Below are 12,520 nucleotides of genomic sequence, written 5' to 3'. Positions count from 1 at the left end.
GCCTCCAGCTGCAGCTGCCGCGGGAGGCGCTTCAGTGCCACCCCGAGGTGACGACCAGGATCGTCTGCGCCTTGAATCCGAACAGTCAAGGAAAAGCATCTTAGGTGAACAGAACTTTAAAGAGTTAAAAAAATGACTTACTTCGTACTTGTCTAATGATGGGTTTCATAGGTTCAAGCCAGATCTAAAGAGAATTTAAGAAAAGATGTCAAATCATTAACTTACTACTCTATTTAATCAGTATATTACAAAACACAAAAATATTTATATTTAAGACAAATATTTAAAGGAGGAACATCCCCCCCATGTTGAATCTTGATACAACAGATGCCAAGTCCCACAGGGAGGGCTGCGTGTCCCACCGGCCATGGGGCGCACTGCCACGGGGCCGAGGGGACCCAGAGCTCTGTGTGTGTGTGTGCACAGAGGGGTGTGTGTGTGAGTGTGTACGGCATGTGGTGTGTGTATGTGCATGATGTGAGTGTGGTGTGTGTATGTGTGTGTGATGTGTGGTGTGAGTGTGGTGTGTGTGTAATGTGGTATGTGTGTGTGATGTCTGTGTGGTGTGTGTGTAATGTGGTATGTGTGTGTGATGTCTGTGTGGTGTGTGTGTTTGTATGGCGTGTGGTGTGTGTGTGTCTATGTGTGGTGTGTGGTGTGTGTGTGTGGTGTGAGTATGGTGTGTGTGTGTGTGTGTGGAGTGTGTATGATGTGTGGTGCAAGTGTGGTATGTGTGCATGGCATGTGCTGTGTGTGGGCGTGATGTGTGTGTGTGGTGTGTGGTGTGAGTGTGGTGTGTGGTGTGAGTGTGGTGTGTGTGTGGTGTGTGTGTGTGATGTGTGGTGTGAGTGTGGTATGTGTGCATGGCGTGTGGCGTGTGTGTGATGTCTGTGTGGTGTGTGTGTGCGGTATGTGTGGTGTGTGGGTGTGATGTGTGTGGGTGTGATGTGTGTGGTGTGTGGTGTGTGTGTGGTGTCTGTGTGGTGTGTGTGTGTGGTATGTGTGGTGTGTGGTGTGAGTGTGGTATGTGTGCATGGCGTGTGGCGTGTGTGTGATGTCTGTGTGGTGTGTGTGTGTGGCGTGTGTGGTGTGTGGGTGTGATGTGTGTGGTGTGTGGTGTGTGTGGTGTGAGTGTGGCGTGTGTGTGATGTCTGTGTGGCGTGTATGGTGTGTGGGTGTGATGTGTGTGGGTGTGATGTCTGTGTGTGGTATGTGTGTGTGTGGCGTGTGTGGTGTGTGGGTGTGATGTGTGTGGTGTGTGGCGTGTGTGTGACGTCTGTGTGGTGTGTGTGTGTGGTATGTGTGGTGTGTGGTGTGAGTGTGGTATGTGTGCATGGCGTGTGGCGTGTGTGTGATGTCTGTGTGGTGTGTGTGTGCGGTATGTGTGGTGTGTGGGTGTGATGTGTGTGGGTGTGATGTGTGTGGTGTGTGGTGTGTGTGTGGTGTCTGTGTGGTGTGTGTGTGTGGTATGTGTGGTGTGTGGTGTGAGTGTGGTATGTGTGCATGGCGTGTGGCGTGTGTGTGATGTCTGTGTGGTGTGTGTGTGTGGCGTGTGTGGTGTGTGGGTGTGATGTGTGTGGTGTGTGGTGTGTGTGGTGTGAGTGTGGCGTGTGTGTGATGTCTGTGTGGCGTGTATGGTGTGTGGGTGTGATGTGTGTGGGTGTGATGTCTGTGTGTGGTATGTGTGTGTGTGGCGTGTGTGGTGTGTGGGTGTGATGTGTGTGGTGTGTGGCGTGTGTGTGACGTCTGTGTGGTGTGTGTGTGTGGTATGTGTGGTGTGTGGTGTGAGTGTGGTATGTGTGCATGGCGTGTGGCGTGTGTGGTGTGATGTGGTGTTTGTGTATGTAGTGAGTATCTGCTAAGTCCAAACACATGTCAGGCACCCGCTGCCTCTGTAAACAGCAAGCTGGTGAGAGGACTGCTGTGCGGTGGGGTGGCCATGGCTCCATGATGCTGATGTGCTTCTGAACTAACAGGTCATTTGGTTTCCTATAAACACTAAAGCTCCACACTTTGACGGTTCATCTATTAAGTAAAATGAGCATAACCAGTTTAGTAAAGCAGTTTGCTCAAATCCACCCTCGAAATGACTAATTGGAAAAGACCCTGATGCTGGGAAAGACTAAAGGCAGGAGGGGAAGGGGACGACAGAGGATGAGAGGGTTGGATGGCATCGCCGACTCAATGGACATGAGTTTGAGCAAGCTCTGGGAGATGGTGAAGGACAGGGAGGCCTGGCGTGCTGCAGTCCACGGGGTTGCAAAGAGTCAGACACGACTGAGTGACTGAACAGCTCTTGAAACGAGTATCACAGAAGATGCGTGCCACTTGCTTTGGTGACTTCTGCAGGAGGGGCTCCCTTGTGGCTGTACAGAGGACGTTTTAACGGCGCCGTCTGAGGGTCACAGTGCGCCCTGCCGCACCGTGCCAGCAGGTCCTGGGGCACTGGCCCAGGAGCACCACCGGCTGCATCCCGCAGCTCATGCAGAGCCGCTTTTCAAAACCACACCGTGACACGTACCCAGCAGGACTGTGCGTTCTGGGACTCCAGGCCGAAGTAGTCACACTCTATCAGGTTCAAGCGCTCCCACACCTGCGTCAGCAACGCCTGGCCATCGCACTTCGGCTGTGATGAGACAGAGAAGACAGGAGGAGGATCAACCACAGGACCTTCAACAACACAGGTTTACCCCACAGGCAAAACTTCGTTGCGCTAAATTCTTGCTTCCCTTTCGCTTCTGTTGAGGTTCACAAACTGCCACAGGGCTAACAAATGACACGGGCTCTGCCTTCCCAGAAACTGACGCCCAGTGCAGCTGAAAGGCCTCCGTTTGGATTCTGAGTGTGCTGAGTTACAGTCTTTCATAACTTTAAGGTTGGAGGAACCATTTTTAGCCTCACTAAACACTTCATCAAAGGATCCTGACATTTACTAAAAATGAGTCTCGAGTCCACGTCTGCAGGGGACCCCAGCGGCAACGCAGTGTCTGGCCGCCCCTCACACGGCCAGAGGGCAGCCCCCACTCTGCTCACAAAGATGAGCTCCAGCAGACCAAAGGCTGGAGGAGCACAGAGGAGGCTGGTCTGTGGCCTCCAGGCGAGGAGAGTCCCCTAAGCAGAGCACAGAGGAGACACAGATTCGATGAAACAAAAATAAACATTTTCTGAAGAGACAGACGCTGAGCAAAGTTACAATCCTGAACCACGCTGAAAAACTCGTGTCTCACGCTGCTCTGACGACCTGTGTGAAGAAACACGCATGCCTTCAAAGGAACTCAAGCCCTGTGGTGATAAAGAAACGAAAACAGCAAGGGATCCCTTTGCAACCATCAAACAGGTTATGATGATGCTGGCAGCGAGTGGCGTGGCTGCGGGGAGACCACATCACTGCCCGGACGACGTGAAAACACCTCATACACACCTTTGCCCCAGCAACTTCACTTTAGCTTCCTTCGGCAGGTCACCCAGAACAGCTGCAGAGCTGACAGGCAAGGACAGATGGGCAAAGAACTGGAAGCAGAGCCCTGATGGACGCATCCATAACAAGCTACACATCCCGCGAAGGAACACGGGACTGTGTGGACCATCGTGGAACAGAGGCAAGACAACAGTTCAGTCAAGAAAAGGAGTTTCTGTCTCCATACACTGTGACTCCCTTTCATAAAACACACGCTACTAACACACGACAGAGACAACACATGCTACCAACACACCAGAGAGACAGCGCACCCCACGGACACACCACAGAGAGAGCTCACCCCACGGACACACCACAGAGAGAGCTCACCCCACGGACACACCACAGAGAGAGTGCACCCCACCAACACACCACAGAGAGAGCTCACCCCACCGACGCACCACAGAGAGAGCTCACCCCACGGACACACCACAGAGAGAGCTCAGCCCACGAACGCACCACAGAGAGAGCTCACAACACGAACGCACCACAGAGAGAGCTCACCCCACGGACACACCACAGAGAGAGCTCACAACATGAACACACCACAGAGAGAGCTCACCCGACGGACACACCAGAGAGAGAGCTCACCCGACGGACACACCAGAGAGAGAGCTCACCCCACGGACACACCACAGAGAGAGCTCACCCCACGAACGCACCACAGAGAGAGCTCAGCCCACGAACGCACCACAGAGAGAGCTCACAACACGAACGCACCACAGAGAGAGCTCACAACATGAACACACCACAGAGAGAGCTCACCCGACGGACACACCACAGAGAGAGCTCACCCCACGGACACACCACAGAGAGAGCTCAGCCCACGAACGCACCACAGAGAGAGCTCACAACACGAACGCACCACAGAGAGAGCTCACAACATGAACACACCACAGAGAGAGCTCACCCGACGGACACACCACAGAGAGAGCTCACCCCACCGACAAACCACAGAGAGAGCGCACCCCACCGACGCACCACAGAGAGAGCTCACCCCCAACGCACCACAGAGAGAGCTCACCCCACAAACACACCACAGAGAGAGCGCACCCCACCAACGCACCACAGAGACAGCACACCCCACGAACGCATCACAGAGAGAGCTCACCCCACCGACGCACCACAGAGAGAGCGCACCCCACAAACGCACCACAGAGAGGGCTCACCCCACAACCACACCACAGAGAGAGCTCACCCCACCAACGCACCACAGAGACAGCACACCCCACGAACGCATCACAGAGAGAGCTCACCCCACCGACGCACCACAGAGAGAGCGCACCCCACGAACGTACCACAGAGACAGCGCACCCCACGAACACACCACAGAGACAGCGCACCCCACCAACGCACCAGAGAGAGCGCACCCCACTAACGCACCACAGAGAGAACTCACCCCACAAGCGCACCACAGAGAGAGCGCACCCCACGAACGCACCACAGAGACAGCGCACCCCACGGACGCACCACAGAGAGTGCACCCCACGAACACGCCACAGAGAGAGCGCACCCCACCAACACACCACAGAGAGAGCGCACCCCACGAACACACCTCAGGGACGAGCCGAGAAGGCTGTGTGCTGCATCTTCCAGGGGCTGAGCGGAAGAGGGGGATCGGGCATGCCTTCCAGGCTCACCTCAGTTATTAACTAGTCCTAGATGTTCAGGTCTAAATTTTCCATCAGCAGGCATGTCATTTGTGTAGTTAAGATATAATACATATAAGTGGGGTGAGAGGGACACATCCACGTTTAACCACCAGATTTTTTCCCTGTGTTCTTGTGTGGTGCTGAGGCTTATAAAATGAGAACTGTTATTTGAAGGAATAAAAACCTGTCCTTCATCCTAGCAGGGATGCTCACGGAGAACCACGGAACGAGTACTTTGTCAGGACAGAAAGGTGAACTCAAAATGATCTTCCTGAAGATACAGTTCACACAGAACACAGACGAAGGCCTTCCGGGCCAAGGTCCTGCGACGTCAGCCCTACGAGCTTCACGGCTCAACATTGACTAGAAAGGCTGCACAAGAGATGGGATTCGCGTAGGAGATGAGGCAATCACTGTACAGATATCAGCAGCCTTTTCAGGACAGAGGTGAAGAGACAACCGCGTTTGGAAGAGCGATGAAAAAGCTGAAACATCTTGGAATAAACTTCCAATAAAAGACACCCTCATGGAGAAAAGCCTAAAAACATTTTTAGGGGATGGAATCGGGGCAGAGGTGGACAGCGTCCACCTTCCTGGAGAGATGCCTGCAAGGATGTCGGTTCTCCTTCCGCAGCCCCAGACTCCTGGCAGCCCTAAGAAAAGGACCAAGAGGGTTCTTCAAGGAAAGGATCGGCTCATTCCACAGCTGATATATTACTTTTTTTAGAATGCAAGAATGGTCAAGAAAATTCTGAAAAAGACAAGAGAGGATGAGGCTTAGCAGATAGTCAAATTGTTGAGAAACCATAGTAATGAAAACATCTGGTGCACGTCCACACAGATGAAGCCGAGGAACAGAGCGAGAGGTGAAGAAATAAACCCAAATACGTGAAACAGGCGAATGTCTGGTAACAGTGACATTTCAGGTCAACGAGTGGGAGGAAACAGACGATCCAATAAATGTTATTGGGTATCCATCTGGAGCAAGCTAGGTGTATCCTTATGTCACATACTAATTCCAAGATGAATAAAATATCTAAACACATAAGCACCTACCCACGGAAGGCCTGCGGTGAGATGAATCTGTTTGGCACTCCGAGTGGGAGAAGACCACTGCAGCAGCCCACAGCCGTCACAGGGGGACCAAGAGGCTGAACACTAACATAGAAACATCTGCACACAAGGAAACGCTGTAAAGTCAGAAGACTTCTTCAAAGACAGACAAGAAACTCTCAGAGCTCACATCACAAAGGGCTGCTGCTGCTGCTGCTGCTGCGTCACTTCAGTCGTGTCCGACTCTGTGCGACCCCAGAGACGGCAGCCCACCAGGCTCCCCCATCCCTGGGATTCTCCAGGCAAGAGCACTGGAGTGGGTTGCCATTTCCTTCTCCAGTGCATGAAAGTGAAAAGTGAAAGTGAAGTTGCTCAGTCATGTCTGACTCTTCACGACCCCATGGACTGCAGCCTACAAGGCTCTTCCATCCATGGGATTTTCCAGGCTAGAGTACTGGAGTAGACTGCCATTGCCTTCTCCGTGGAGGGGACTAAGATCCCGCAAGGTACACGGAGCGGCCCCAAAATAAGTATTTCACATGCTGAGCTACACACGTAGAGCACTGTCGTCACCACAGCGCTTCTCATAGCAGACGATTAATGCATCCGAAACTGCAGCACAGGCCAGGCTGTTACACCGCTCTCTGCACGGAAGTGAGAGGACCAAGGTGAACTGTGAGGAGACACAGCCAGCTGTAGAACGGCGCATGCGAGCCACTGCGAGGAGACACAGCCCAGATACAATGTGTAGACAAGTGCGGACTGCAGGGGAATGCAGACTGTCCTCCGGAGGGGCACAGGGGACTGAGAATGACCACTGTTCTGCAGAATTGAACCACGTGACACAAAAGACACTTAAACCACAGAAGAATGGCTGGATAAACGGACCACCTGAAAGCCAGACTTCCGTACATCAGAGGACACTGGCAAAGCATGAAAACGGCAAGTAATAAACTAGAAGATGTCTGCAACACAGAAGGCCCACAAAGGTCCACAAATCATAAGGGAAAGGCGGACAGTCCACCTAAAGAGAAGCGGGCAAGACATTTGAACAGGCACTTTCAAAGAACATATTTAATGGCCAATGCACAGTAAGAAGGGGGCTTCCCAGGTGGCTCAGTGGTAAAGAGCCTGCCTGCCAACGCAGGAGATGCGGGTGCGATCCCTGGGTCGGGAAGACCTCCTAGAGGAGGGCATGGCAACCCCCTCCAGTATTCTTGCCTGGAGAATCCCATGGACAGAGGAGCTTGGTGGGCTACAGTCCATGGGGTCCCAAGGCGTCGGACACGACTGAGCACTAAACAACGTCAACGAAGAGAAGAGCTGCACTGCGTGACCCCAGGGTAGCCCACGCTACACCAGAGCCCCCAGGACCCTGAAAGCAAGAGGCCCGGTGGCGCCAGGACCAGCGAGGACGCACGGACGCATGGGTGAAGATGCGAGGCTGCGGGTCTCTTGGGGAAAGTGACTGCCAGGCTCCACTGAAGCCCCACACACGCCTGTGACTGCACGGTCAGCCCCGGGCACACACGCCACAGAACCGTCTGTCAGTGCAAACAGAAGACGTGAGCACGGATGTCCACAGCAGCTTTATTTACAGCAAAAATGGAGACATCAGACAGGGTGGATAAATATGTGGTTTTGTTCACACAATGAAATATGACCCAGTGATGAAACGACAGGAAATCGCTGCTTCGTGCAGCTGACTACTGAACACGCCAGTGCCGACGCTGCACGATCACACTTGCCGCAAACTGAGGATCTGCAAAACCGCTGTATGGTCTGAAGACCAAAGCAGTGGCTCTGCAGTGGCTGTAAGGGCACAACGGGGCCTCTGGCTGGCTCCCCGGGGAGGGGGGCACGTGCACACGTGTCGGGCCACCAGGCTGCACTCCAAGGGCCGTGTGCCCAGCTGTGTAGGTGACTCCTCAGCGCAAAGGTCGCCACAGGGAAAGCAGGTGTAAACAGCTCCAGGAGTCAGGGGAAGCGGCCTTTCACCTTTTACACTGATGCCTCCAGACACGCGCTGAGGCACCACTCCTGCCTGATGGCATCAGGACGCACGGCGCCTGAGGCACCCGGCTCCACTGCTGGACACTGGCTGGAACGACTTCCAGCCCTGGGCCCAAATACCTTTCCCTAAACCTTGCCCTTGGGGAAGGCAACGGCACCCCACTCCAGGACTCTTGCCTGGAAAATCCCACGGGCAGAGGAGCCTGGTGGGCTGCAGTTCATGGGGTTGCTAAGAGTCGGACACAACTGAGTGACTTCACTTTCCCTTTTCCCTTTCATGCATTGGAGAAGGAAATGGCAACCCACTCCAGTGTTCTTGCCTGGAGAATCCCAGGGACGGGGGAGCCTGGTGGGCTGCCGTCTCTGGGGTGGCACAGAGTCGGACACGACTGAAGCGACTTAGCAGCAGCACCAGCAGCAGCAGCAAACCTTGCCCTGATCATCCAGTCAAGGGCCCTTTCAGAAAGGTGACCCAGAACATAGCACACCTGAGAAGCCCAGGTCCAGCGTGGTGCTCCACCTAGAACAGACTGCCCGGAGGCTGTGGCCTGAGCACACACGGGGCTCTGGGGGCAGGACGACGCCCAGGCACACGCTGGTCCCCTGCAGTCTGCAACCACCAATGCACCAAGGGCTCGACATGAGGGACAGAGGTTCCTTAGACCACAGGCTCGCAGAGAGCGGAAACCGCACCCAGAATCGTGCTCAGTAACAACTCACCACACACGCAGACTTTCAACACAACAGGCTCTCTTTGGGGACAAATGCTGGGTGGGTGGTTGCTGACACTTAATTTATAAAAGCATCGCCAGGGGGTTCTCTGTGCAGACTTATTTACATGACAGGAACTCAGATGTCTATAAATGAATAAATCACATAACAACTGGGAAAACAGCTTCAGTTCAGTTCAGTCACTCAGTCGTGTCTGACTGCAGCACCTCGGACCGCAGCACGCCAGGCCTCCCTGTCCATCACCAACTCCCGGAGTTTATCCAAACTCATGTCCATTGACTCGGTGACGCCACCCAACCGTCTCATCCTCTCTCACCCCTTCTCCTCCTCCTTCAGTCTTTCCCAGCATCAGGGTCTTTTCCAATGAGTCAACTCTTCACATCAGGTGGCCAAAATATTGGGATTTCAGCTTCAACATCGGTCCTACCAATGAACACCAAGGAGTGATTTCCTTTAGGATGAACTGGTTGGATCTCCTTGCAGTCCAAGGAACTTTAAAGAGTATTCTTCAACACCACACTTCAAAAGCATCAATTCTTCTTTGCTCAGCTTTCTTTATGGTCCAACTCTCACATCCATACATGACCACTGGAAAAACCATAGCCTTGACTAGATGGACCTTTTTTGACAAAGTAATATCTCTGCTTTTTAATATGCTGTCCAGGTTGGTCATAACTTTCCTTCCAAGGAGTAAGTGTCTTTCAATTTCATAGCTGCAGTCACCATCTGCAGTGATTTTGGAGCCCCACACCCCCACAAAAAAAATCAGCCACTGTTTCCACTGTTTCCCCATCTATTTGCCATGAAGTGATGGGACTGGATGCCATGATCCTAGTTTTCTGAATGTTGAGCTTTAAGCCAACTTTTTCACTCTCCACTTTCACTTTCATCAAGAGGCTCTTTAGTTCTTCTTCACTTTCTGCCATAAGGGTGGTGTTATCTGCATACCTGTTATTGATATTTCTCCCAACAATCTTGATTCCAGCTTGTGCTTCCTCCAGCCCAGCATTTCTCATGATGTACTCTGCATATAAGTTAAATAAGCAGGGTGAGAATATACAGCCTTGACGTACTCTTTTTCCTATTTGGAACCAGTCTGTTGTTCCATGTCCAGTTCTAACTGTTGCTTCCTGACCTGCATACTCAAACTCATGTCAATTGAGTCGGTGATGCCATCCAACCATCTAATCCTCTGTTGTCCCCTTCTCCTCCTGCCTTCAATCTTTCCCAGCATCAGGGTCTTTTCCAATGAGTCAGTTCTTCGCATCAGGTGGCCAAAGTATTGGAGCTTCAGCTTCAGTATCAGTCCCTCCAATGAATATTCAGGACTGATCTCCTTCAGAATGGACTGGTTTGATCTCCTTGCAGTCCAAGGGACTCTCAAGAGTCTTCTCCAACACCACAGTTCAAAAGCATCAATTCTTCTTTGCTCAGCTTTCTTCACGGTCCAACTCTCACATCCATACATGATCACTGGAAAAACCATAGCTTTGACTAGATGGACCTTTGTTGGCAAAGTAATATCTCTGCTTTTTAATATGCTATCTAGGTTGGTCATAGCTTTCCTTCCAAGGAGTAAGCGTCTTTTATGGCTGCAATCACCATCTGCAGTGATTCTGGAGCCCAGAAAAATAAAGTCTCTCACTGTTTACACTGTTTCCCCATCTATTTCCCATGAAGTGATGGGACCAGATGCCATGATCTTAGTTCTCTGAATGTTGAGCTTTAAGCCAACTTTTTTACTCTCTTCTTTCACTTTCATCAATAGGCTCTTTAGTTCCTCTTCACTTTCTGCCATAAGAGTGCTGTCATCTGCGTATCTGAGGTTATTGATATTTCTCCCGGCAATACTGATTCCAGCTTGTGCTTCTTCCAGCCTGGCATTTCACATGATGTACTCTGCATAGAAGTTAAATAAGAAGGGTGATAATATACAGCCTTGATGTACTCCTTTTCCTATTTGGAACCAGTCTGTTGTTCCTTGTCCAGTTCTAACTGTTGCTTCTTGACCTGCATACAGATTTCTAGAAGGCAGGTAAAGTAAGGTGGTCTGGTATTCCCTTCTCTTTCAGAATTTTCCACAGCTTATTGTGATTTACACAGTCAAAGGCTTTGGCATAATAAATAAAGCAGAAGTAGATGTTTTTCTGGAATTCTCTCGCTTTTTCAACGATCCAGCGGATGTTGGCAATTTGATCTCTGGTTCCTCTGCCTTTTCTAAATCCAGCTTGACTCATCTGGAAGTTCATAGTTTATGTACTTGAAGCCTGGCCTGGAGAATTTTGAGCATTACTTTGTTAGCATGTGAGATGAGTGCAATTGTGCAGTAGTTTGAATATTCTTTGGCATTGCCTTTTTTTGGGATTGGGATGAAAACCAACCTTTTCCAGTCCTGTGGCCACTGTTGAGTTTTCCAAATTTGCTGGCATACTGAGTGCACACTTTCACAGCATTGTCTTTTAGGATGTGAAATAGCTCAACAGGAATTCCATCACCTCCACTAGCTTTGTTCGTAATGATGCTTCCTAAGGCCCACTTGACTTCATATTCCAGAATGTCTGGCTCTAGGTGAGTGATCACACCATCGTGGTTATCTGGGTCATTAAGATCTTTTTTGTACTGTTCTGTGTATTCTTGCCACCTCTTCTTAATATCTTCTGCTTCTGTTAGGTCCATAGCATTTCTGTCCTTTATCGAGCCCATCTTTGCATGAAATGTTCCCTTGGTATCTCTAATTTTCTTGAAGAGATCTCTAGTCTTTCCCATTCTGTTGTTTTCTTCTATTTCTTTGCATTGATTGCTGAGGAAGGCTTTCTTATCTCTTCTTGCTATTCTTTGGAACTCTGTATTCAAATAGGTATATCTTTCCTTTTTTCCTTTGCTTTTCACTTCTCTTCTTTTCTCAGCTATTTGTAAGACCTCCTCAGACAGCCATTTTGCCTTTTTGCATTTCTTTTTCTTGAGGATGGTCTTGAACACGGCCTCCTGTACAATGTTATGAACCTCTGTCCATTGTTCTTCAGGCACTCTGTCTACCAGATCTAATCCCCTGAATCTATCTCTCACGTCCACTGTATAATCATAAGGGATTTGGTTTACGTCATACCTGAATGGTCTAGTGGTCTTCCCTACTTTCTTTAAGTCTGAATTTGGCAATAAGGAGTTCGATGAGACGAGCTCTGAGCCACAGTCAGCTCCTGGTCTTGTTTTTGCTGACTGCATATAGCTTCTCCATCTTCAGCTGCAAAGAATATAATCAGTCTGATTTCAGTACTGACCATCTGGCGATGTCCGTGTGTAGAGTCATCTCGTGTTGTTGGAAGAGGGTGTTTGCTACGACCAGTGTGTTCTCTTGGCAAAACTCTGTTAGCCTTTGCCCTGCTTCATTCTGTAGTCCAAGGCCAAATTTGCCCATTACTCCAGGTATCTCTTGACTTCCTACTTTTGCATTCTAGTCCCCTATGATGAAAAGGACATCTTTTTTGGGTGTTAGTTCTAGAAGGTCTTATAGGTCTTCATAGAACCATTCAACTTCAGCTTCTTCAGCTTTACTGCTTGGGGCATACACTTGGATTACTGTGAAACTGAATGGCTTGCCTTGGAAACGAACAGA

General features: G+C 50.6%; 1 protein-coding gene across 7 annotated transcripts in view; it reads right to left on the bottom strand.

Annotated features, from left to right (window-relative positions):
• FARP2 (FERM, ARH/RhoGEF and pleckstrin domain protein 2) overlaps positions 1-12,520 on the bottom strand; it is a 100,616-nt gene that overhangs the window by 53,440 nt on the left and 34,656 nt on the right. For all 7 annotated transcript variants that reach the window (XR_011565993.1, XM_070787080.1, XM_070787083.1 and 4 more), the window contains exons 3-4: positions 2,522-2,626; positions 142-184 (exon numbers count right to left, since the gene is read on the bottom strand). Coding sequence is in view for 6 of the 7 variants with exons in the window: in XM_070787080.1 (XP_070643181.1) it covers positions 142-184; positions 2,522-2,626 (148 nt within the window). In the remaining variant the exon portion in view is untranslated. The remainder of the gene's footprint in view (positions 1-141; positions 185-2,521; positions 2,627-12,520) is intronic.

The sequence above is a fragment of the Bos indicus genome, chromosome 3, assembly GCF_029378745.1.
Source record: "Bos indicus isolate NIAB-ARS_2022 breed Sahiwal x Tharparkar chromosome 3, NIAB-ARS_B.indTharparkar_mat_pri_1.0, whole genome shotgun sequence".
In the NCBI taxonomy this organism is placed as follows: Eukaryota; Metazoa; Chordata; class Mammalia; order Artiodactyla; family Bovidae; genus Bos; species Bos indicus.
The sequence above is the reverse complement of the archived record's forward strand: the minus strand, read 5'-3'. Positions and strand labels throughout refer to the sequence as shown.